The following is a 24,644-nucleotide window of genomic DNA, read 5'->3' as shown; positions in this document are numbered from 1 at the left end:
TGCTTTTGTATTCAAGATAGAGTTATTGAGTAATAACATACAGTTGCTTTAATTTTTGATTGATTGAAATATTAATATAAGTTTAAATATTGTAATATAATTGTGGTTGGTAACTTTGTCCTTAGAAATATGTCGCTCTTTTTTCGTAGCGTCTTTTGTTTTCCACTATTTTACTTCCCTCAAATCTCATAAACTTTTCCTGCCACCACTTTTGATTTTCTGAAAGCCCAGTTCAACAATTTTCTGGCTACATTTTATGAAAAACTTTATGTCAACTTGACATCAGCAACAACTGTTCAACTGTCAGCGAAACAAACGGAACAAAGGGAAATTCCAAATCGGGTTGACACCAAAAAAGGTGTGAAATTGTATATAGTTAATGTTGTGGCACAAAATGTTTACCCTTATTTATACCAAGGCATTTTCAGGTTTCCCATCGCCATTCAGTTTGTTTGATGGTACGAAAATATTTTAAATGTAGCTTAATTACTTTAATGGCAGGGATTTTGCCTAATTGAGATTGTATTCATAAGGGTCTGCTTGGAATATGTTGGCTTAAATATGCGACGTTTAAAAAATCCATCATAATTACCAAATCATTTTTTGCCATTTCCCTACCCATTTTCCTACTAATTCCAGCAACTTATTAAATGTTATTAATATTATGCGTGCTGTCGTTACGGTTTGTTGCTTTAACGTTTTTTTTTTTGGTCCTGTTCTCCTTTTTCGGTTTCTAGCCATATCCAGCTGGGCAGCAATTTCGTTTGTGCTTATTAATGAATGTTGTTATGTCTGGTCAGGGTTTGCCCATTTACCCCCGAACCAATTTGTTGCGTCTTTCTCTTATTTATTACATTTGCCTTGTTGAGGTCAGTATTTATTCGACTGGAGTCTGGAGTCTGGAGTGCTGCTGCCCCGCCCTCATTCTATTTGAGTCTCATAAAAGCTTACAGCCCCAGGCATTAAGTGTGTTCTCATTTGGTCCCGGCCCCGAGCCTTAATTAATATGAATTAATTTTAGTGTTAATTGCAAGTGGTTGGGAATGGTTTACGCTCTCAATGCATGTGAAGAATTCCTGGATTTTTGTCTGGCCTTCACTTACATGAAATGAAAGTGTTGGCACTGCGAGAAAATGGGGAGAAAGTATAAATTCTGAATAATTAATGAGTTACAGAAACAGAATGTTCATATCACATATGTACTCTGGTTTACTATTAAAGCATATGTATAAGCTATTAAAGAGTTTTTTACTGGGCCAAAAAAACGTTTTCCCTAAACATCAATCACCATCAGCACCAACAACCCTCAATTGGGATTTTTTGGCATATAACACGTAATTAGCTTAGTTTGGAATACGATTCGGACATTATTCAGCAAAAAGGGGACCGGGCAATTTAGTTAATGACTTAATTAGACAATTACTCAACTTTCCTTTGGTTCACAAACTCAAATCCCCAGAAGTAATAGAATTCATTTTTTCACAAGTGGAAAGAATTTGTTATTGTAACAATACGTATCGATTGGGCACATACTTTAACTTACAACGTAAAATTTATGTACGCCGGATTTTTCGGGTCAATTTTTTTGTTGCATGCGGTAATTAATATTAAGTATACGTCCCGTTTGACAGCTTTCAGTTGTTATCTGTCTAAAGAGGCTCGAAAACGTCACGTAGATAAATAGAGCCACTAAGACCCGATGTCAGAGAGCAGCTAAATCGAATTTAGCCCGCAACATTTTTAGTTTGTTTATTGTTATTTCGCCTATCTGGACTTTTAAAGGCCGAAACCAGAAGGTGGACGCAAGTAAATAATAAATAAATATTTGGAAAACGTTTCGCTAACAGGACACGTACTGGGAATTAACCAGGGGCAGAGGAGTGGGTGCGGCAGTGGGAATAAGGACGACGTTTTCTGCCAGAACGGAGGCATCTGGCTGTGGCCACGACGTGCCCAAGTCTTTGTTGACTAAAGCTTAGATACGGCCCAAAACTTTTGGCTGGCCATTAAAGTTTAAAGATGAAGGCGACAGCTTGCAAAACCGCAGAGGATTTGACCCTGGCGAATATAATCCATCCTAGCCCCATTTCACATACACATAATTTTAAACGATTTCTCTCCTTCTCTCTGCTTCTTCACTCAGGCCTGAGTAACCACAATGGAGGATTTTGAGGGTTGGCGGTTCTTGAAGCCCGCATAGATTTACAATCAGCTGGTATTCGGGCCTTATGCCACAAATCATAAAAACGCATCCACACACGAACATATGTTCGTGTTAGTTCATCATCATGCGCCCTCCTGCGGCCATGTGGCCTGCGTATACGTGATATTTTATGGGTCACTTGCTTAGCCGTCGACCCTAAATCCCGGGGATGTCCTGGGAGCCGATTTCTAACGCAGCTCGCACTTCGTATTCCGCTGAGGCCGTAAAAATAACCGCTCCTTCTGCTCTTTTTCCCTCGGGAGTCGCGTACGAGTCGTGTAAGTGTAATCCTAGCTCAAACTGTATCTCATTACATTTGATTTACAGATAATCAGAGCTCGTGAATGGCGTCTCTGTGTTCTTAAACACTTTCTCTTGACGGTACTTACGTTGAACATTACCGCCTCAACGGGCATTGGAAGTTTGCTAACGCTAGCAACTAGTGGAAAAAGAACAAATCTTATATAGAATATGTTTTGATACAGAACAGGATTGCTTACTAAACTACAGCATTCAGATAACAAAAACCGTGTTAGTGCATTCTAAATGTCCATTTGTAATATTATACATTCCCATTGAGTTCACAGTACACCCGACAGATATCATAAAATTGCATAAAGGAACAATTCAATTAACCGAAATTGCAAACGCTTTTACACATCGTTAAATGCCCAAATGCACAGAAAATGCGTACATATATTTTGCAAAACGATGTCAAAAAAATTTGTTCTGAATTTCATTTATACCCAGAAGTGGCATATTTTTGGATGCCCCCCCCGACAAAGAGAAAACCTCCGCTCAGTTGACCTGTAAATGGCATGAAAAAAGGTGCATCCACCCACAGTAAACAAATCCATGTATGTGCAGCAGTCAAGTGTCCAACAAATTTGCACAGATTTTTGCATCCGAAATTTCGTATTTCATATGCCTCTGGGTGCGGCAGCAATGGAAGCGGACGATGAATATATGACTTATTTTGTATACGGTCAGCCCGAGGAGAAATGTTGCCGGTGCAACATTTAACAGAAAAACATTCAATTAAATATTACGAAGCGGTATTTTTTTCTTCCCCCTTCGAAGATTGTGAAATGTTCTCGCTCAAAAGAGCAGCGAGCTGAAAGCCAAACATTACACGAAAATTGTGTGTTAAATTAAAAAAGGGAACGAGGGAGCTTGATGTTGGAAATAAATTGAGCAAAATGGTGGCAGCTACTTAAGTGAAAATATTTTTGCGCTTGTAATAACTTGGCTGGCTGCTCTAACCGCAGTCTGGCCAAAAAGAGGGCCAAAAAGCGCAACACGAAAGGCGCTTAAGTGCTGTGGCTTTGGATTAGTGATGGGTAACGAAGACTCATCAAGCCATGAAAATCACGTAAATATAAGTTAACATTTAACCGAAGATTTTTTCTTCTGAATACCTAAATTATATTGTGATTTCACACAGAAAAAGGGTTTGGGTTACCCAATACGCAGATAAAGATTTAATCTGAAAACTAATGTTTATTTTGCTACGTTAAATGTTCAATGAAATTATGTCTTGTAGTTTTAAAATTATTACATAAAAAATAAATTATTATTTTCTACGACTCTGCTTATATTTTGCAATCATATCAAAGCCACTCATTAAACATTTTATACTTCGTGAGTTCATTAGTTACCAAGGCACCACCTCTAGGCAGGCCTTTTAGATCTGGGCTGCATTCATACGTTTTCGATTAAGCCCGTTCTTGGTCTACTTTGCCGAAAACGGAAAGCGGAAATTTACACAAAGAAAGGATGTAGCACACGAACGGCAATAAGAAGGAATCGCAGCTGTAGCTGCGGCTGCAGCAGCGTCTCAGGCCCAAAGTGGGCTGAAATTGTAGTACGAGTATGACTGACAGGCCATTAATTTTGGATTACCCGGACCCAGGACCACTAGCTCCATTGCTCCACTTCAGCTCCAGCTCCTGCGCCAGCTCCAGGAGTTGTCGACAGGAGGCCACCATCGACAAAAAGTGCACATACACTAGCAAAAGGCGTTCTTCAGGCTCTGCGAGGCTCTTAAACATTTCATAATGCCCCGACACACATTTCGACCGCTCCCTTTCGGTTTGGCGGTCGTTAACGTTAATGACAACTTAAGTGGTCATGTATAATTTCTGTAAATTATTGCCTACCTATGCAACAAACTGGTAACAATAAAGTGGCCCAAACGAAATGGGTATTGTTAAAAGCTTTAAGGAGTTCTTAAGCTCAGAGGTAAAGCCTGAACACAGATGTATGTACTATTTTAACTATTTAAGAACCTGCAATACTTTTTGTTTAGCATTGAATTTAGTCAGCTTAAAATGCAGCTTAATATTTAATAAATATATAAACTATAAAGGATATCCCTACTATGCCGTACTGTAATTAATGAAATCCAAGATCTAGATTACCAAATCGGTGACCTTTGTGGCGGCAGTGACAAAATAATTGCATTGGTCGAGCAATAACAAAGGCGACGACAAATCTAATTACATTATAAGCCTTTTAGGGGCTTACAAGCCAAAATGTGTAAAGTTTTCATGCCGACAGCAATAAAACTGTCGACTCAGACACTTTTCTGCAAGAAGTCTTCTTGGGCACTTAACCTCCACCCCAAAAAGCGAAACCCAAAAGATGTCGAGACCCGAATTCAATTAATGTAATTCAGTTGAACAGGGAAACTAATTTGGCCACCTTTGGCTGACTGAAAAATGAAATTGCGACTAATTTAGTAATGAGTGATCCGGATACATGAGTACCAAAAATGATAACTTCTTCAAAGTTTGCTTGCCAAACTACTTAGGTTCACCAAGGAAACTAAGTCGTGTGAATCATCTCAAATATTAAAGTGTATACATCCATATATACATACGCTTGTGTGTCAAGCAGCCTAAATGTACAAATCTTGAGACATAAATCACAATTTCTTTGCCATTAAGAGGAGACCGCAAAGATTTGCGGCTCCGCTGAGTTTGCTGATGGCCTGGCAATCTGAAACTGTTTGGTGCCGAGTTCCAGCTGTGTCAGTGGCTTTCGCGCCCGGATCCCCTACACTAAGCCAAAAAAAAAAGGAAAAAGTTACAAACTGAGGGTTTCCTTAGCTTACCAGCATTACGGCTATAAAACTTGTGGTCTAACAATAGAAAAGTCTCATAATTTAAAACCATTTTCCGGCATAAAATATTTCCTATACGATATAGGCAATGGGATATTTCCTATAGATGATAGACATTGTATCAAAATAACAAAATAATTTATTAGGCACAGTTAACAAAAATCTGAATAAACTATGTACGTTGTATTACCACTGTTATACGCAACTGGTCATCATACCCTCGCCCAATTTGATGCCCTTTTCGATACTCTCCATCAAAATGGGCAGCATGCATTCTAAAGATTTCTGCTCCTCATCGTCTAAGTCGGGCAATCCCTTATTTTCCTCGATACCCTGGGGTCCCAGTTTCAGGGGTGTGGCAAAGAACTGGGCCTCGGTGACATCGGACTCCACATAAGCGCACTCCACAACGCACTCATCCTCCGAACCCTTGATACCCTTTATCAATGAGTTTACAAAACGAGCTGCTGCAAAAGCCATCGATAGGGTGGCCGATCCCAGTCCATCCTTGGCATTAACTACCTCTGTGCCCGCGTTTTGGACGCGTTGGATCAGCGCCTGGCGCTCCTCATCTGTGCCCTTGAAGGGGGGATCGCACTGCGACAGGATGGGTAGGATGGTGCGACCCGTATGGCCACCGATCACGGGTATATTCACTTTCAGTGGATCGGAGTTAAGGATGTTCGCCACAAAGGTCTGGGCTCGTACCACATCCAGACTGGTGACACCAAATAGTCGATTCGGATCGTAGGTACCCTTTGCCTTGAGAATCGTGGCCACGATGGGCACTATCACATTGATGGGATTCGTGATGAAGGCCAGCATGGCACCGGGACAAACAGCACTAGCCGCAAAAGCCACTTCGCAGGCAACGCTGGCATTCACGTCCACCAAATCTTCGCGCTTCATTCCGGGCTTACGTGGCAAGCCCGCCGGTATCACCACTATGTCAGCCTTATCCATAGCTTTTTTCAAACCATCCTTACCCTCGAACGGGCACACCGTAGCACGGGTGTTGATATGGGATAGATCTACGCCCACTCCGGTTGTATTCTTAATGTCGTACAGCGATAGGGTCGAGACGTCCGGATTCAGCTTGAGAAGAAGAGACAGCGGCTGGCCAATGCCACCCACCGAACCCACAACGGTGACCTTGAGACCGCGGTTAATGTATCCAAGCTGCTGGACCATGGGCGGCAGTTTGCCAACATGGGTTAACAAACGGGAGACCACAAACATTTTATAATTTTTGTTTAGAATGAGCCAGATTCAAGTGTGTTTCGATGCAAGAAGTGTAATGAAAAGACAACTTATAAGCATACTAAAAGTTTGCATGTAATTTCTGAAATAGTCTGATCTGATTAGTAGGCCTTTGCTTAAAAAGTCATGAGTTGGAATTTCCTACAATTTTGACTATATTCAGAGCAAAATGATTTTACTGACAAGCCTTAAAAGCCAGACAAAACTAGCTGCATGGCGAGTTGTGGTCCGCACCTTAAAAGTCGCCGTTGTGGGCGCCGGAGGAGGAATTGGTCAACCGCTCTCGCTCTTGCTTCGTCGCTGTCCTGGAATCGATGAACTGGCTCTGCACGATATCGCCGACATGAAGGGAATCGCTGCAGATCTATCCCATGTCAGCCAAACGGGAAAGGTAGTAGGATTCACCGGTGAACCGGAACTGGAGCCGGCGGTGAGTGGAGCTGATGTGGTGGTCGTGGCCGCCGGAATGCCTCGTCTGCCAGGAATGCAAAGGGATCACCTGATGGCCGCCAATGGAAATGTGGCTGTGAAAGTTGCCACTGCCGTTAGCAATGCCTCTCCACGAGCTCTGCTGGCCTTCATAACCAATCCCGTCAACATGATTGTGCCCACGGCAGCTGAGGCTCTTAAGGCCCATGGAACTTTTGATCCTCGGCGACTCTTTGGTATTACCACTTTGGATGTGGTGCGGTCGAAAAAGTTCATTGGCGACTCTATGAACATATCGCCGGATGAAGTTAAAATTCCAGTTATTGGTGGTCATGCTGGGATCACAATTCTACCGCTTATTTCGCAGTGTCAGCCAAGATATAGATGTGATCCCCAGGAGATTCACAAACTAACTCATCGCATTCAGGAGGCGGGCACAGAGGTGGTCAATGCAAAAGCTGGCAAAGGATCTGCCACCCTATCGATGGCTTTTGCTGGGGCTACTTTCGTGAACTCCCTGCTGCGTGCAATTGGTGGACAGGAGGGCCTTGTCGAGTGTGCCTTTGTCGCCTCCGAATTAACCGATGCCCCATTCTTCGCTAGTCCATTGGAGTTGGGAAAGGATGGTATCAAGGGCTATGTACCACTTCCCCAGCTGAGCGACTACGAAAAGGAGGCTTTGGAAAAGCTACTACCTATTCTACGACAGAATGCCGACGAGGGTGTCAGTTTTGCCAGAACTTTTTTGAAAGGACAATCAGAGTCACCCGTTCCAGCGGCGTTGCCATAAAATATTTGTAAATTTGTTATCTACGAATTAATAAAGGAGAAAGCTTCTATAGCTTATACATTGATAGCAACGAAAGGCTGAACAAATACCTTTGGCGGAAATATCTGGTAGAAGTAGGCATTTTTGCAGCTGACTAGACAAAGCAGAAACCGGGCTCCTGAATGGTTACATTTACTGAAATATTTTCAAGGTAATTGGGTAAGGATTGTGTAGGAGGATCTTTAAATTCATTTGGTTTTATTTCCGTTTAAATGGCCGCAAATAAATTCCGGCCAAAATATTTCTGTGGGCCAGCGTATATCGTGCGGCAGTAAATTACATTTGCACTGAGACGCTCTCTGCTCGACCTGCTAACAAATTGCTTGGCCATCTTTAGCCCCCCATCCCGCCCGAAAACCCCAACATCCTGGCCATGTGTGGCCCCCAAAAGTAGGCAGCAATTTTCTTCACTTTATTTCACAAGCGCCCAGTAAAACGAAAAACACATTGGGTGTGTCCATTTTATCTTGTTGTACCCCCAGTGCCAAAAAAGAAAGTGGGTGGCCCGAAAACTTTCTTGCGACCCAGTTTCACTTTCACCAAGAGTTCACCTGGCCAAGTTTCAGATTGGGCGTGTGTATGTGAGTAATTCCACTATTGCCGTGCTGCATTTGTTGCTGCCACCCGGTCTGACAACATATAAATTAAGCCCAGGCATTTCGGGCAACATGTTGTCCAGAAAATGTATTTCCAAAAAACAAAACATGGGTCCCAAAAAGGTGTCTCAGTTAAGTGGCTTTCCAAGTCATTACGTGTGAAAATAATATGGCATTTCATGATTTGAGAAGAATCATAAACGGATGACATGAAATATTAATTTTATTTCTCTTTAGCATGCAAATCTATAGAATATGTTATTTCCATTTCCGCATAAATATGCTTCCGCCAGTTACACCGTATTCCGTTTGCCTATAATGCTTTTCTGTGGCACCTCATAAATTTTCGGTTTCTGGCCTCCAGGCAATTTGTTGGCATTTTGTGGTCATATATTTCATATGCAACACTTTCTCTTTATGGGTTAACTAATTGCAGGAAAAATCTAAGCCACATCAGCAAACAATTTCTGACCAAAATACTTTCCTCGGGCTTGGGAGCACTCTTATTACTGATTTGGCTACCTCCTGCTTTCTGTTTATTTGGGCGCAAACTTTTTGTGGGTCATGCCAAGTGTTTACCTGAGCATCGCAAAACGCAAAACTTTATTTATTAGCCAAAGTCATTTGGGGCCGAGTCCACTTTCGCTGTTGATCTTTACGGGCGTATTAAAAAAGTTGCCAAGTGGCAAAATCATAATACTACAACTCGGTTTTTTACTGTTGAGTTTCGGTTGGCTTTTAGCTTCACTTTTTGAGCAGCAATCAATAACTATGGAGATGATGCCAAAAAGTATAAAAACGTTTCTTTATTTCTAATTAAAGTGCTGGCGCTTCTCTAACACATGTTCTTTAAAAAAGATTTATACGTCACATCCCTTTTTCGGACAAATGCGAACCCGAAATGCGAATCCGAGCAGACTCGTTACACGCTTATCAAAACAAATAAATTCCTCCGGCTAAATGTGCTCATTTATCTTAATTTAGCAGTTTAGAATGCCCAGCGAGCAAAGGGGAGTTGAACAATAATTTTTCACACTATTTTCATAGATCCTTGTCAAAATAGGAAAGCGCCTCAGGAAACCGGAAGTCCGAGCAGCTGGTCCAATGCTAAAGGCCCGGAGCGTTTAATTTCCATGGAGCTGCACATAAATTTTCCACTTGGCTGTAATTTCTGGCCATGGAATTGCGAAGGGGATTCTTTTTTGTGGGCAGTAAACAAGGCAACCCAAAGTTGCAGCTCGGAATTCGCTTTCGATGCGAATTTATGGCCATTGCCTTTACCTTTGGCCGGGCGTTTTTTCTTCTCTGTATTTTTTGGGGGTAATTTATTTAGAGAGCGGCCAAAACAAACACGTTAATTTCGCAAATTAGTAGCATGTGTTGTTTGCTTTACTGGGACTTAATTAGTTTAAAAGGCCCGATCCGGCGGATCGATAAGACCAACAGTTGCGAGTTGCGAACTACGAGTTCCGAGTACCAAGTACCGAGTTGTCCGAGTCGGTGGCCCATAAGTTTGCTATACTTTTGCACTTGTCAGCGGCCAGGACGAAGGAGATGAATTGGAGAGGCTTCTGCCAAGAGCTCCGGAGTCGATGTAGTGGCCCTTGGCCCATGGATCTCCATAAATTCCTGGCCAAAATGGCGCTGGCTGCCAAAACTATTACTCACACTCCTTCGCCAACGGGAAGACGGACGGATAATTCAAATTGTCCATTACGCGCAGCTGCCGCTCGATTTGAGTCCTTTGGCAATTGGCCGGGTTCTCGCCCGCGAGTCCTGCCAAGTTTTCCTGCTTTTGTTTGTCTTCATAAATTTTACGTTCAAAGGAAATTTCAACTGAATTTAAGTCAGTTTGTTCGCGATGATGACGCTCGGGGTTTGCTGGTTAATTGCGAATCAACAGAAGCTCGATTAAAGCAAAAAAAAAAATGAAGAAAAAAAGAAAGAAATCAACCGCCAGTGCCAATCAATAAAAACAATTGAAAACCAATCAGAGTTTAATTACCGCAACAAAACGCTGATGAGACGTCGACAGTAAACAGAAAATCCCCGCACAAGGAGCGAAATCACCAAACCATAAATCAATAGCAAACAAAAACGCTCCTGGACAAGGGGAGTGGCATATTCGAACATATCCAGGATCTTGGAGCCTCCGGCAGGGAACTGCGAACAGGGAGCATCTAGCATGGAGCATGGAGCATAGAGCATGGAACACATGAGGCGCAACCAAGTAGACCGCAGAATAAAGGCAACAATAAAAACTGGCAATAGGATGGACTCGTAAAAGAGCGGGTGCCACGAGGATGCCCATAAACAAAGAAGTAAACAAGCGCCAAGCACAATACACAAATGCTCAAACATGCAGGCACAGCACATATACACATATACACAGCATATATGGCTGTACATAAAAATGTCTCCTTGGGTGGACTTCCGGCGGAAATGGAGTGCAGAACGAGCAGCACTTGTCTGCTGATATCAGCAGCCATAGACGAGCGCATAAAAGCCTGCTAACCAGCTCAAAGGCATCATCATTACGAGCTTGACACGAATATAAACTGAATAAATAAACAAATAATGTGCGAGCTGAATTCACGAGAAATGTGGGCTTAAAAATGTGTCATAGCTTTTAATAAGCTTTTTGTTTAATTTGTGCTCAGCTTATTTTTCAATAAATATCTTTGATTTCGCTAGGACATTGACAAAAATATTGAAGAATTTCTGTTGTACTTAACCAATTTACTTGACACTTTTGTATTGATTTTATTTCATGAAGAAACATTTGTCGCTTTTCCAGTAGCTGGGTATTACTGATTTTTTGCTACACCAGCAGTTGGTTTTCCCAAGAATTGATTTAATATTGCTCAATTAGGTTTGCAAATCTGCCCACCAAAAGAACCTACTTTCCGGCTTGGGCAATTCAGTCATATTTGAAAGCAGGATGCAGTTGCACGACCATATGAAGTATGTAGACATGGGCTGCAAGATGGCATGTATACCAAGATATCAATGGAAAGGACGTCCTACTGAACGGATGTTGTACGCCTCGGAGCAAAGGATCGTGTTCCTTCTTGGAACCATTTGCCAGATATTCCAGATCGCTGGTGTCCTTATCTATTGGTATTGCAATGGCCGGCTGGCCAAGGATACGGGCACCTTTGTGGCACAACTGTCGGAAATGTGCAGTTCTTTTACCTTAACAGTTGTGGGATTCTGTAACGTATATGCGCTCTCGGTAAACCGCAATCAGATTGAAACTTTGCTCGAGGAGCTGCAGGAGATATATCCGAGATCCAGGAGCAATCACTATCGGTGTCAGCACTACTTTGACATGGCCATGGCAATAATGAGAATTGAGTTCCTTTTCTACATGTTCTTCTACGTGTACTACAATAGTGCGCCAGTATTGTTGCTCCTTTGGGAGCACTTGCACGAAGGATACGATCTCAGTTACAAGACGCAGACCAACACTTGGTTTCCATGGCAAGTTCATGGGTCGGCACTTGGATTTGCCATGGCTGTACTAAGCATAACCGTGGGTTCGTTTGTTGGCGTGGGCTTCAGTATTGTCACCCAGAATCTTGTCTGCCTGTTTGCCTTTCAACTGAAATTGCACTACGATGGAATATCCAGTCAGTTAGTATCCCTCGATTGCCGTCAGCCTGGTGCCCATCAGGAGTTGAGGATTCTGATCGCCTACCACAGCCGAATCCTTCAGCTGGGCGATCAAGTCAATAACATCTTGAATTTTGTATTCGGCTCCAGCCTCGTCGGTGCCACTATCGCCATTTGTATGTCTAGTATTTCTATTCTGCTACTGGACTTTGCATCTGCCTGCAAGTATGTCAGTAGCCTAGTGGCATTCGTCCTTTACAACTTCGTCATCTGCTACATGGGAACCGAGGTCTCTTCAGCTGTGAGTATTAAAATGTGTCAAAGATATTTAATAGACCTCTACTTAACTTTTATACAATAACTATATTAACCATATAAATCAAAACAGTTGTCTGTTTTCTGCCACTCTGATTAGCTGATTACCCAATTAGAATTTCAGGCTCACTTCGTATGTAGGTAGTTTTTGAAAGATATTTGAGTATTTTATTTAATGAGTCATTAGAAGTTGTCTTTTCCCAAGACCGCGAACGTAGTTGATTAAAAATGTTTTATTTAGCGATTGCAGTCTGTAGTAAAAAATTCCGTAAATCATTGACGAACGTCATCCAAAATCTGAGGATTTATTGCGTGTATTAGATAATAATCTTCATATACTTCAACTTAATGCTTTAATATTGAATAATAACTAATAACTAAGATGAATGAAAAAACAGATTTGGGTGGATTATGATGTCTCACTTATACGCAGGGCCAAAGTGAGCACTATACTATATGATAATCGAAAAGCAGTTGTCATTTTCTCAGGAAGCCTAATATAGATGATTACAAATTACTCAACTCGATTTTTGCATGCCAGCGTATAAAAGTCGGTAAAATGGCGCCATTATGACAGTCACGGTTTAGAGCAGGATGGAATTTGATGACTATTTTAAGTACTTTGACAAGAGTTTGCGGCTGGCGATGGTTCCACGATTTAAGTGGTCTCAAAGGTCGGCAGAGGAAGATGTGTACCCAACGTTCAGAAGAGCATTCTTTTTACTAGCAAGCTTTTGCCTGGGTTATCAAAGTATTGGAGTAATTATAGATTGGTGCTTATTTGGACGGAAGGCACCGGATACCCAAAGTTACGTTGCTGAAATCTCAGAGGCTACAGGTGCACTGATGCTCGTCGCCGTTGGATTTTTTAATATATGTGTGCTCTCGAATCGTCGTCCTGAGATTGAGATTTTGCTAACGGACCTACGAGAACTGTATCCAAGACCCAGAGATAGAAGTTACCGCCAGCAGTACTATTTTGGAATGGCAAATGGATTTATGAAATTCGAGTTTATATACTTTTGGTTGTTCACCCTTTACTACAACACTGCTCCTCTTGTGGTTATGATGTACGAATATCTAATGGATGGCGTGGAAATGAGATATAAGACCCAGATTAACACTTGGTATCCTTGGAAAGTCTACGGTTCAGCAATCGGATATGGTGTTGGACACTTTGCCACATTTATCGCCTCTATTGAAGGCGTGGCCTTTTCCTTGGGCACTCACAATATCATCTGCATCATTACCTATCAATTGAAGTTGCACTTTGATGCTATATCCAATCAATTACTTAAACTGGATTCCCGTCATTCTGGCGCCAATCAGGAATTGAGAAGGCTCATCGCATACCATAATCATGTTATACAGATTGCAGATAGTTTTAATGAAATAATGAACTTTTCTTTTCTCGGCGGCTTGTTCTTTTCCACAACTGCACTTTGCATGACAAGTGTTGCCATTTTGCTTCTCGATTTGCAGTCTGCAATCAAGTGCATAAATGGTCTAATTGCTTTTATCGTCTACAATTTTGTTATCTGCTTCTTGGGCACTGAGCTCACATTAGGGGTAAGTTTTCATAGTAAAATACTTTTATGTATTAATATCATCATAATTTTGAAATATAAGGGACCTTTTGAACAAATTTTCATCAATTAAGAGGAAATTGGTATCTCGGGAACTATAAAGGCAAGAATTTTGAGATAAAGCATATTATATTTGTATATAATTTCTGATAGTCAAAGAACTCGACTAAAGAGATCTCCCTCTTGTTTTACATTTTTGTAAATCTTGTTCATTCTTTTACCTTGGTAAGGTAATTGGTGCTTAAGTATTCGAACAATTTGCTGGCAAATTACCCCGACCAAATGCTTCCCATAATGAATTTTAAACCAGAAGACTTTCAAAAATTCCTCAGTTAGCAGCTGCAGCAGTTGGTAGTTCTCACCACGAATTGTGCAACCAATTATATTTATACGGTCTGGATTACGGTGGCATAATCCAGTAAAAATTCAGGACCAGATGCAGTTGGAAGACTTTATGCGGTACCAGGACCTCGTGTGTCAAGCTTCCCAACTTCCCAGATACTGGTGGAAAGGCAGACGATCCTTGGAAGTCAAACCCAACTTGGCAAAACGCTTTATCTTCTGGTTTGGGGCCGTAAATTTGATTTATCACAATTTTGGATGCGTGATGTTTGGATATTTCGTTGACGGCAGAATAGAAGATTCGATTGAGTACTTAGCAGAATTGGCATCCGTGGGCAGCATGATTGGATTTACCATTGTGGGCAGCCTCAACTTGTGGAAGATGCTGAGCCTTAAGTCCCACTTTGAGAACCTACTGGATGAATTCGAGGAATTATTTGAATTGACCAAAGACAGATCGTATCGCACACATCACTATCACGAGGAGTATACGCGTCATATAAGAAATGCGTTTATTTTCCATAGCGCTGCCGTTGTCTACTACAACTCACTACCAATTATACTCTTGATTCGAGAACATTTGTCGAACTCACAGCAGATGAGTTATAGGATTCAGAGTAGTACCTGGTATCCCTGGCAAATTCAGGGATCAATTCCAGGATTTCTTGCTGCGGTCGTCTGTCAAATGTTTTCGTGCATTATCAATATGTGCGTCAATATGTTTATCCCGTTTCTGGTCAACTTTTTTGGTATCCAGCTAGAAATTCACTTCGATGGTTTGGCCCGGCAGCTGGAGTCCATCGATGCCCGCCATCCCAATGCCAAGGATCAATTAAAGTATCTGATAGTTTATCATTCAAAATTGCTGAATTTGGCCGACAGAGTGAATCAATCCTTTAACTTCACGTTTTTCATAAGTCTATCGGTGTCCATGATATCCACATGTTTCCTGGCTATTTCCATGACCATGTTCGACTTTGGCACGTCCCTGAAACATTTGCTCGGAATTTTGCTATTCATCACGTACAATTTTTTAATGTGCCGCAGCGGTACGCACTTGATTTTAAAGGTACGTTTTTGACAGTTGGAACAATCAATTGAGGTGAGATTTACATAAGTTATTGTTGAAAATGATGAAAGATTATATATTATAACCCAGTATCTTAAATCTTGGTACCCTAATATCTTTGCTATGCGAAATTCTATATACACATATATCTATTACTTTTTTCAGAGTGGCAAAGTATTACCAGCAGCCTTTTATAACAATTGGTATGAGGGCGATCTTGCTTATCGAAGGATGCTTCTCATCCTGATGATGCGTGCTACAAAACCTTATATGTGGAGAACTTACAAGTTGGCACCAGTATCTATTACTACCTATATGGCAGTGAGTTTTATTTACTAACACGGCTAATATTCCCAAATTAATTTATTGACTTTCAGACTTTGAAGTTTTCATATCAAATGTTTACCTGTGTGCGCTCCTTGAAATAAAAAGGGGAAAAGTGCAACTTGTAGGAGTTTAGCTCTCATAATAATACAAATGTGAATGTCGTAGTGCTGAACTTAGTTTGTAGATCAATTATTATTATTAGAAAAGTGCATCATAAACGGGGCTAGCTCTGAAAAGATATTTATTAAAATATTCAACAAAAATATAATAAAGAATGAACATTGGTATTTCTTCTTGGTAAATCATATGCATACTATGTTTTTTTCTTAATTTTCTTTTCTTATTTATAACTGTTATTATATCTGTCTGCATGAAATATTATTGCTTTATGTTTAAAAGTGCTAACCAAATGGATTCCTGTACGTACAGACAGCTTTGCCCAATGCTAATTAGAAATTCCTCAAATTTGTGAGAGAACCCACACAGTTGACCCATTAACTTTTTCGCACTCGCTGCACAACAATGCAAAACAAAAGAAGCCAGAAAAGACAAAAACCTCGGTTTGCACGGATATGGAAGGATATTTGAAGGAAGCCAACTGAGTGCCCGCTTCAGTGCTTTTCTGGCTGAACCTAAGCAAACTTATTAAAGCCAGACAAAGGTTGTCAGGGTCGTGGGTTTTTGGGAGTGATGTAAAGCTTTTCGTTGGGAATATGCAGGAGCGTAAAATTAAGTTCTTTGCAAAAATTGCTGGAATTATGTTCAAGTCACCTGGCGGTGGTTTCTACAGTCGGGGAATGGTCGTCCTTGATACTGTGAGTGGCTGAGATGAGTGTGATTATCACGTCGTTATCCTGGATCAGTGGCAACAGCGTTACCATCGCATTTTGCACACCAGCTCCTCATTCTTCAGCTTGCTCGGACCCTTGTCCTTGTTTTATATAATAACATTTTAATTCCCTTAATACACGCTACGCTGCTCGCAAAGCCAAACAAACTGAAAGCCCGCCCAGTCGCTGTTGGCTGTTTTTTCGGTTCTGGCCCCTCAAGTTGGCCAAGAATTTTGCTGTTTTTTCGGTTAGTTCGTTTGTGCGTGCAAATCATTAATCATGAGCAGCGCATATTTATTGTCCTGCTTTCGATGACAGCTTTTTGCTGGCCATGGATTTTGCACGTTCCATTTAATGTCGGCGCTTCCCTCGATTAAAGTTTTAATATTTAAAATGCGTTGCGGCAAAATTCATGTTTTTGCAGTCGTAACAATTTAATATTTCATTTTGATGGAAAAATAACATGGTGTGTTTATAAGTCTACTTTATAACATTTCAACTATTTTTTAGTAGAGACATGACTTTTAAAGAGAAAATCCCCTTATATAGGCCAAAGTTTGGTATTAAAATTCAGCAGTCAGAGTTTTTTTTTTTTTAAGAGAAGAGATTAAGTTTTTATCGCCAAGCCAATTTATTTCTTAGAAACTGAAACCCTAATTCCACGCTAACAGCATTTTTGCTCATTCCAGCGATTATATGGGCTAATTGTAATCGGTCATCTTTAGTTTTGCTAAGCCTTTCCAGCTGACAGCTTACAAAAGCACGTTTGCCAGTTAATTGAGTCATCAGCTTAGACAACAGCAGGGGTGGCCATATGAAAAAGATTGTGAATTGCCCAATCATGTGGAAGTGACTGCCAAGACCTTTAAAGTACACACGACCCAGTGCCCATGACAATGGCCAAAGGAATAGAGATTTCTGGCCCTCTGGCCAGTGGGACTCATTCGCCCACACACAAAATCGACAGTCTGTATAAAAATTGACTAGGCCAAGAGGGAGAGTTGGTTCCACCACAGGATTCAACTGCAGGATCATCATTGCAGGCACTTGCTTTGTGTTTGCCCTGGGTTCTGTACCCAGTTCTCCCCGAAAACCCGACTCCAAGTCCTGACCATAGCCTTGATAAGTTTTTAGCAAACAAAGGCGGCTCGTTACAGCAACATGGGTCTTGGGAATTGGTCGGGCGAACCAAAACAAACCAAACTGGGCTGGGCTGAGCTGAGCTGCGATGTGCATTTAAAATTGCATACACAAAACACGAAAATTCCCACAGCCCTGCTGCCTGAGACCAAACCACAAAATGTACTCAAACAACATGTCTCAATTTCGTAGCTAAACTTGGTCCAATTTCGGGGATCGAGTGGGGAGACGGAAGACGGGGTGTGGTCGGTCTTGGCCGAATCACCCAAAATGGTAATTGAAAATGTTATGTGATATTGGTGGGGGGTTAGCTATACTGTGGTCGGGGGAAAGGTAGCACATAATTGGCTTTGGTTTCAAACCGTTTAAAAGTTATAGACTACATGGTAACAAACTTGTCTTGGGGCAATTTTGGGGAAATGCTTCGTTACATTTTAAAGGCGGAGTTCTTGACTCCTATTGTTTTAAATGGTAGCAATCAAAGGAAAAGTTGCTTTATGATATGTCCTCTAAGAGGTTTAACTTAATTCTTAAAATAAATGCTTTAAGTTCTCTTTCATTTTAAATTCCGCAAAAACTCAAGCCATAGATTAATTTTCAATATTCCATTGCCCCTGCTGAGTGAACCACTTACAATAGCGAGTCTGGAGTCCGTTGTCCATCAATTACTTAGCCTTATCTGCTGAGGCCATATGGTGTCACCCCAACTTGCGGCCATGGGGCGAAAAAATGTAATAAAAACGGGATGGTGAAATTTTTACACACAATTTAGACACATTTCCGCACGTAGTTGGGACCCAGCCTAAGCTCCATGTGCTCCATAATGCCCGGATGGAAAACAAAAGCTAAGGCAAGTCAAAGAGGAAAAACCACGACTGCGGAAAACGTCAAAAAATGCGACGGAGAGGAAATAATGTTGGTGGGTTCCCGGCAAAAAAAAAACTAAAATACAATGTAATGGAATACAGTTTGCTCTCTTGTTAAATTTTTACCAACTATATGAAAAATTAAAGATAAACACATTTTAAAAAAATACGTATATCTTCATTCATATGTTAACTGGCATAAGAAATATTTGTGCAAATTGTAGCTAAAGAGCATTACAAATTCTGCGTTATGCCATAAAAGTGGGGTAATGGGATGGTTTTCTTTTTAGCCCCGGACAACTTGAAATAACGCCAGCACTTGCTGCCTGAAAAATCTGTTAGCATTTGTGTCTATTAAGCGAGAGCAATAAACTTCATAAATTCCACAAATTAGAATGATTAAATTTCATGTCCATGTAATTTCTAGCCAGCAGACGTGCCCACCGCTTTGGGTAATCAAATTTTTTCAAAGCCGCCCGGCCGACAAAATTAATGGAAAGTGATTTGACAAAAGGCTAAGTCAACACCTTTGATCTGCAGGCTAAACGCAAATCCAAACGGCTGTCAGCGGTGGACTTTATCTATCAATTGAATAATGCTTGTCAATCTATCTTGACGGGTTAATCAGGTTAAAAAACTCGTCGATTTAACAAGCTTGTACAGTGGATACTACTTCAACTGATTCAATCGTACATTTCCTGAAGCGTGTATGTTCTACCACTCCAAATGTGTATGTTGTAAAATTTCTGACAAAAATATTAAAATAATTTTATTCCAGGTCTTCGTATTATAATTGCTTTAGTGCGTGTTCTTTATGTGAAAGGTAATTGCTTTTGAATATATGTGATGCCTACTGTTTATCGAATATACCATGCGGCAATTGTCGGTTGTTCGGAAGCGACACAAATTGGTCATATGATGTCCGGCGATAATTATTGTCAATTTATTGAATGCTCATTATTGAAATATCACTCATACGCCACAGTGGCATGCTAATAAACCCATTGAAATGAACGCTCCATGTCCGCAGCGAACTTTTAGGGCCGCAACCGCGACGCAGTTGCAACATTTGCTTGTGTGCCAGTGATAAATGTTGATATGTACAGCTGAGGTCATACAAATAGTGTTAACGGGAAATTTTTTTAACGGAAATAAGCAATACCTTTGATTAAAACTAAATTCAGATGAATGCGATTAGCGAAATTTTTAAGTTTTGTTTAAATTTGAAAATTGGTAATACAAATATGGTATGAATATTAATACTTAAAACAAATATTGCTTGGTAATTTACTTTCTTAGTATATTTTTAACTTTTTCTGACTTCTACAAGTGATACTGATATTATTTTGACCGCAATATAAAAAGTGCTGTATCAGTAGTGAGTGTCAGGTCGTGTCTATGCTGCTGCGGATACGATGACCGCGCAATCACGATGACGATGCCACCTATTTCCAATTACCGATGATGCTGAGCGAGCACCAATGAAACATCGACCCACCAATCCACCGAGCCACAAACCCACCGACCCACCGACCCCCCGACCCACCAACCCACCGACATGGCCATGATTGATTGCAACAAAACCAGATTTTGGTTACTGTCATTTAAGCGCCGACTAACTTTCGAGTTGGCCAACACCCAAATCGAGCCTTTATCGTGCCTCCTGTCCTGAAAACGGCGTATGTTTAATGCAGGGGATAATTTTAATTGCGCCCCGGCTGCATTTTTAATTAAACGCAAAATTAAAAATTGATTGCTTTTTGACGCCATAACTTACACGACGATAATGCCCCACTGATGCCACGATCCGCAACTGAGGCAGTCGGCTTTAGTGTCTGTGTGGCACACTTTCACGCCATTTAATATTAACAAAAATTTAAATCGAGAAGAGCCTTGGCAAAAAGACGATTGCAAGTGGGTATATAAAATTTGCATTTGCGTGGCACATGCAATGTACGGATAAAGTTTGGCTATTTCGGGCTAGTTGTGTACGTTTTTTCGAGTCCTGTCAGCCGGAAGTAAAAGGTTTTAAGCGGAAGTGCGCAGAGTTGCAGCGACATATTGTGTTTTCGTATGTGCGAGCGTGTGTTTGTATGTGTGTGTGTGTAATTATATGCCGTGGTATGCTAAATGTTGCGGAGACATGCAAAGCGGCTCTTACCAAGCTGCTAGTTTGTTTTTCAAACGAGGTTAAATGAGGTTTAGGCAAATATTAGAAACTGTTTCGCTACTTAAAAAATGTTATAAAAAGCAAATATATTATCCTGGAAATTAAAGAAATACCTGTATTATTCGCTTAATGCGCGCACTTTTTTATTTCAATAAAAGATTGATTGCGAATGAATTGCTGATTAAATTAAGCATGCAAGAATGGTGATTTACGTCGAGGTTTTGTTGTTCGGGTGACTTGCATTTATTACTCCACATCGAATGACTATTAACATATAAATGCACCCACTCACCAGTCGTCCGTTTTGGTATTTAATTAATGCCATTTTAATATGGCAAATTAATGAATTTTAATTTAATCGAACAGCGCACGGCAGCATTTAGTGAATGAAAATAAAGGCAGGGACATTGTCAATATGCCAACTGAATGCACTTGATTAATTTGTAAGAATTCTTTAGTCTCACCTATGAATATTGATGGCATGTCTATGACATTATTCAAATAATGACATTATTAAAGTATTTTTGATAACCACTTAGCAAGGCAATGCCGATTTGTGCCGTCATTGTTTTAAATAATACAGATATTAAACCCGATGTAAAACTGTTAATATTAAGTTAGGGTTAGGCACTTAATCAATGTTTGGAGTTTTAAAAGTCATCAGTTCTCCCTTTCTAACACTTTCAAGTATTTCAGCGTTACATTTTGTTCCTATGATTTTGTATATTTTCTAGTATTAAACTTTACTCCACATAATGGATATACCCGAGCCAGTTGGCCCAACAATAAAGAGGGACAGCCAAAAGAAGCACACGTCATTTCAGTCCGAGTTCATGACTGATAGGTGGAACCATCATATGCAGCACATTCGCTTCAGTCACATTGAGTTTTACAGGAAGATTCCCATGCAAAAGAAAATGAAGCTCGCCCTCGAGAGAAATATCGGTCCCCATGCCTATATAATAGTTGGCGACACAGTCTACAAGTGCCAGGTGTTTGTACTCCGCATCTACTGCAAGGGGTTCATCGAGAACCTTAAAAAGGGTGACGTAATCAAGGTTCCCAATGACGCAATGAGCAATGAATTCTTTGAATTGGCCTATGCCTGGATGACTAGTAATAAGGTATATTGTCCACAAGATAAGATATTGGATTTCCTAGGCGCTGCAAGATTTTTGCACTGCACTTCCTTGATCAAGTGCGTCTTTGAGCATCTTAACGACCATAGAATCCACTCCGAGCTGACGGCATTTAGTTGCTTTTTGAAGGCCAGAGACATGGGTGCTACCCAAATGGCCGCTATGATGCTGTCCAGGGTGAGCAAGTCCTTCCTCGTCCTGGTGGCCAATGGACAGTTCCTAAGGCTGGATATCGAAAGCGCGTGCACTCTGCTGAGTTCCAGCTACTTGGCTGTGCAAAGTGAGATTGAGGTATGAAAGGTACTGAGTCTTAATTTTATTTAGCAAACTATCACATTTGAGTAAATATTAAATAACAATATAAACCTATTTAAAAATAGAGTCAAATGTATTTTTACTTTTTGTTGTGAATCATTATTATTTAATATTTTAAATACATTGAAAACTATTTTATTTTGAAATGTTCAAATTTTCAACACCCATTATCTGTATTTTATTTTATCTATCTAATGTATCTATCCAGTACAGATTTTTTATTCGGCTCTGCTCTGGCTGATATCAAACTATCAGATACGCAAAATTTACATTCCCCGTGTCTTGGGCTTGGTACGATTCCATATGATGCCGCCCGCATTTCTTCTTAAACGGGCGCAAAATCTTGAAGATCTGCGACCAGAACTTGCGGATTTCCTGTGCCACCATCTATACAATGCTATGCTGAGCCAGCACGAATATTATATGGATTTCAAGTCCGAATTTTTGGGAAGCGACAATCGCAGGTGGATTCGGGATCCAAAGTGTCCTTATGCAGATTTTCTCAATGCGAACGGTGACTTCCTGCTCTCCCCAAACGTATTTATTAGCTATCTGCGGCGAATCCAAAAGTCACCTGCGGGGTTTATAGCTCGATTGATATTGGTGGGATCTTTGGAAGAAATTGACAAATTCTTTTTGGAAGAAGATGATGATGGTGAAGAAATGACGATTAACGAACCATCGACATCAAAAAACTTTACAGATGATTTCGATGAGCAATCCAATCTGGACTCTGAGATATTTTTAAATACCAAATACGTCGACTCCTACCTTGATGACATTGCGTTCAAATCAACCAATAGTGATGATAGTTATAGAATGCGAAGCATAGCCGGGAAAGATAACTTTACACCGAAAGGTACAGACTCTTTCGAAGATTTCGATTTCGCCACGAATGTTAAAGGGGAAACAAAATCGGAACATACAATCAATTTGGCAAAGGAAAAGATCATTTATAAATTGTCTGCCGGTGGAATTGCTAAGCCCAATATCGATTCTGATTCCGATTCGGATTCTTCTGGTGATCCATCCCAGGCTACAACCTCCTCAACAGATTCCCTTTCGGACAGCGACAAAGGGTCTGTGCACAGTACTGTAGGAGATTCCGCTGCAGATTCTCCAGAAGATTCCTCTGCAGATTCCCCTGTAAATTCTTCTGCAGAATCGCCTGGAATTTTACTTGCAGATTCCCCTGCAGATTCCAGTGGAAGTTCTTTCGCGGACTCCCCCAAATGTTTTGCCGGTGATTTGGAATGGGAACCCGTTAAAGATTCCAATGCAGACTCCCATCCCGATTTCACTGTAGAATCCGCAACAGGATACGCCACGACTTCTGCAGGATATTCCGGTAAAGGTTCTTCGGTGTGTTCCCGAACAGATAGTATAAGCTCTGAGGTTTACGAAACGGATGATTCATTCGAATATTTCTGAGATAAATTATATTTATTGCTTACACATAAATGTTATATTGTTAAATTATATTTTATGCTAAAAGTAAATTTTTATTTTATGCCTACAGTTACCGGTAAGCATTTGTTTTAAGGAGATTTGGTTTAGAAGTACGACTTCTCGCAAAAAAGGCAATTTTTAGTGTCCAACAAGGAAGCACTTAAATTGGGCGTAACAAAATGTCTGACACGCCAATTATTTTGCTTTCTATATAGGACAGACACTCTGACTACTCCTGTTTGTTGCTCTAACTACTTCAGAGTATCCTGCCAGTCCTTCTACTGCTTTTACTGTTCTGCGTGTTAGTTTTTATATGTGGGTGTCTGGATGGCTCTCGGGTTTTGAGGGAAATTTTCTGCTGCTTGCCTTTTAAGTGGTTTTATTGTTCACTTGTTTGTACTGCATGCTACAAGTTCGTTACTTTATTTTCATTTGTATTTTTCTTTCCATATTGGTTTAAAAGTCAGTGAGCCATGGCCAACAACGACGATGAGCTGCAATTTGTGATGTCAGAGAGGTCAGCTTGCTGAGAAGTTGGTTAGGGTTTAACTGACGGGAACTGATGATTGGAAATGTTTTAAAGGTAATCAGAGTGTAGGAACTTGCTTCAAAAGTTTTTTTTACCACACATATTTTATTACCTAATTATAACACTAATAAAAGGGAAACTCGTTGATATTGCGCTGTTAATAATAACCATGCAAGAAAACTTTCCCATTTGTTGTGATATATTACTCCAAAATGCCGAAACACAGAGTGCAAATTAATTAGAACTTTTTAGAGAAATTTTTGTTTTCGTGTATGTTACAATGATTGCACGATTTGCTAATTACAATTTGTTTTTTGTCGAAACTGGAGCTTATCCAAAATGTTCATTAGCTGTAAGTGAAAATGTAAATGCTTGTTATTTGTCAGATATTTCGAATCTTCTTGATATTTCCGGTGGCTATCATTATTGTCCAATAAGGCAGCTATAATTTATTTTGTGAGCTTAGTATAATGATTTATGGCAGTTTTGCTGTCCCGACGAATTCCTTAAT

General features: G+C 40.5%; 4 protein-coding genes across 7 annotated transcripts; 3 read left to right on the top strand and 1 right to left on the bottom strand.

Moving 5' to 3' along the window:
- Positions 1 to 5,448: 5,448 nt before the first annotated feature.
- LOC6533953 (malate dehydrogenase) lies at positions 5,449 to 6,640 on the bottom strand. The gene has a single exon (XM_002094617.3). It carries the CDS (start codon positions 6,564 to 6,566, stop codon positions 5,523 to 5,525), a length of 1,044 nt encoding a protein of 347 aa, XP_002094653.1. The 5' UTR covers positions 6,567 to 6,640; the 3' UTR covers positions 5,449 to 5,522.
- Positions 6,641 to 6,688: 48 nt separating this feature from the next.
- Positions 6,689 to 7,881, top strand: LOC6533952 (malate dehydrogenase, mitochondrial). The gene has a single exon (XM_002094616.4). It carries the CDS (start codon positions 6,757 to 6,759, stop codon positions 7,804 to 7,806), a length of 1,050 nt encoding a protein of 349 aa, XP_002094652.1. The 5' UTR covers positions 6,689 to 6,756; the 3' UTR covers positions 7,807 to 7,881.
- A 3,499-nt stretch (positions 7,882 to 11,380) lies between these two features.
- Positions 11,381 to 15,899, top strand: LOC6533951 (putative odorant receptor 69a). The gene is made up of 3 exons (XM_039373993.1): positions 11,381 to 12,357; positions 14,394 to 15,368; positions 15,534 to 15,899. The coding sequence occupies exons 1-3, from the start codon at positions 11,383 to 11,385 to the stop codon at positions 15,705 to 15,707; spliced, it is 2,124 nt and encodes a 707-aa protein (XP_039229927.1). The 5' UTR covers positions 11,381 to 11,382; the 3' UTR covers positions 15,708 to 15,899.
- A 5,457-nt stretch (positions 15,900 to 21,356) lies between these two features.
- LOC6533950 (clumping factor A) lies at positions 21,357 to 23,636 on the top strand. 4 transcript variants are annotated; one of them, XM_002094614.4, is made up of 2 exons: positions 21,357 to 22,131; positions 22,369 to 23,636. In XM_002094614.4, exons 1-2 carry the CDS (start codon positions 21,457 to 21,459, stop codon positions 23,584 to 23,586), a joined length of 1,893 nt encoding a protein of 630 aa, XP_002094650.1. In that variant the 5' UTR covers positions 21,357 to 21,456; the 3' UTR covers positions 23,587 to 23,636. The 4 variants fall into 4 exon arrangements, with proteins under 4 accessions (XP_002094650.1, XP_015050355.1, XP_039230115.1 ...); XM_015194869.2 differs by having other exon boundaries at positions 22,364 to 22,435; XM_039374181.2 differs by having other exon boundaries at positions 22,052 to 22,140.
- The last annotated feature ends 1,008 nt before the right edge of the window (positions 23,637 to 24,644 follow it).

This window comes from Drosophila yakuba, chromosome 3L (genome assembly GCF_016746365.2).
Source record: "Drosophila yakuba strain Tai18E2 chromosome 3L, Prin_Dyak_Tai18E2_2.1, whole genome shotgun sequence".
NCBI classification, from domain to species: Eukaryota; Metazoa; Arthropoda; class Insecta; order Diptera; family Drosophilidae; genus Drosophila; species Drosophila yakuba.
This window is presented reverse-complemented; position numbering and strand designations above follow the sequence as displayed.

Bases quoted from the DNA above. Each gene is read 5' to 3' on its own strand.
- LOC6533951 (XM_039373993.1), top strand. From the start codon at position 11,383: ATGCAGTTGCACGACCATATGAAGTATGTAGACATGGGCTGCAAGATG. The intron at 12,358-14,393 runs GTGAGTATTAAA...ATTCAGGACCAG, and splicing joins GAACCGAGGTCTCTTCAGCT to ATGCAGTTGGAAGACTTTAT. The intron at 15,369-15,533 runs GTACGTTTTTGA...TACTTTTTTCAG, and splicing joins GTACGCACTTGATTTTAAAG to AGTGGCAAAGTATTACCAGC.
- LOC6533952 (XM_002094616.4), top strand. From the start codon at position 6,757: ATGATTTTACTGACAAGCCTTAAAAGCCAGACAAAACTAGCTGCATGG.
- LOC6533953 (XM_002094617.3), bottom strand. From the start codon at position 6,566: ATGTTTGTGGTCTCCCGTTTGTTAACCCATGTTGGCAAACTGCCGCCC.
- LOC6533950 (XM_002094614.4), top strand. From the start codon at position 21,457: ATGGATATACCCGAGCCAGTTGGCCCAACAATAAAGAGGGACAGCCAA. The intron at 22,132-22,368 runs GTATGAAAGGTA...TATCCAGTACAG, and splicing joins CTGTGCAAAGTGAGATTGAG to ATTTTTTATTCGGCTCTGCT.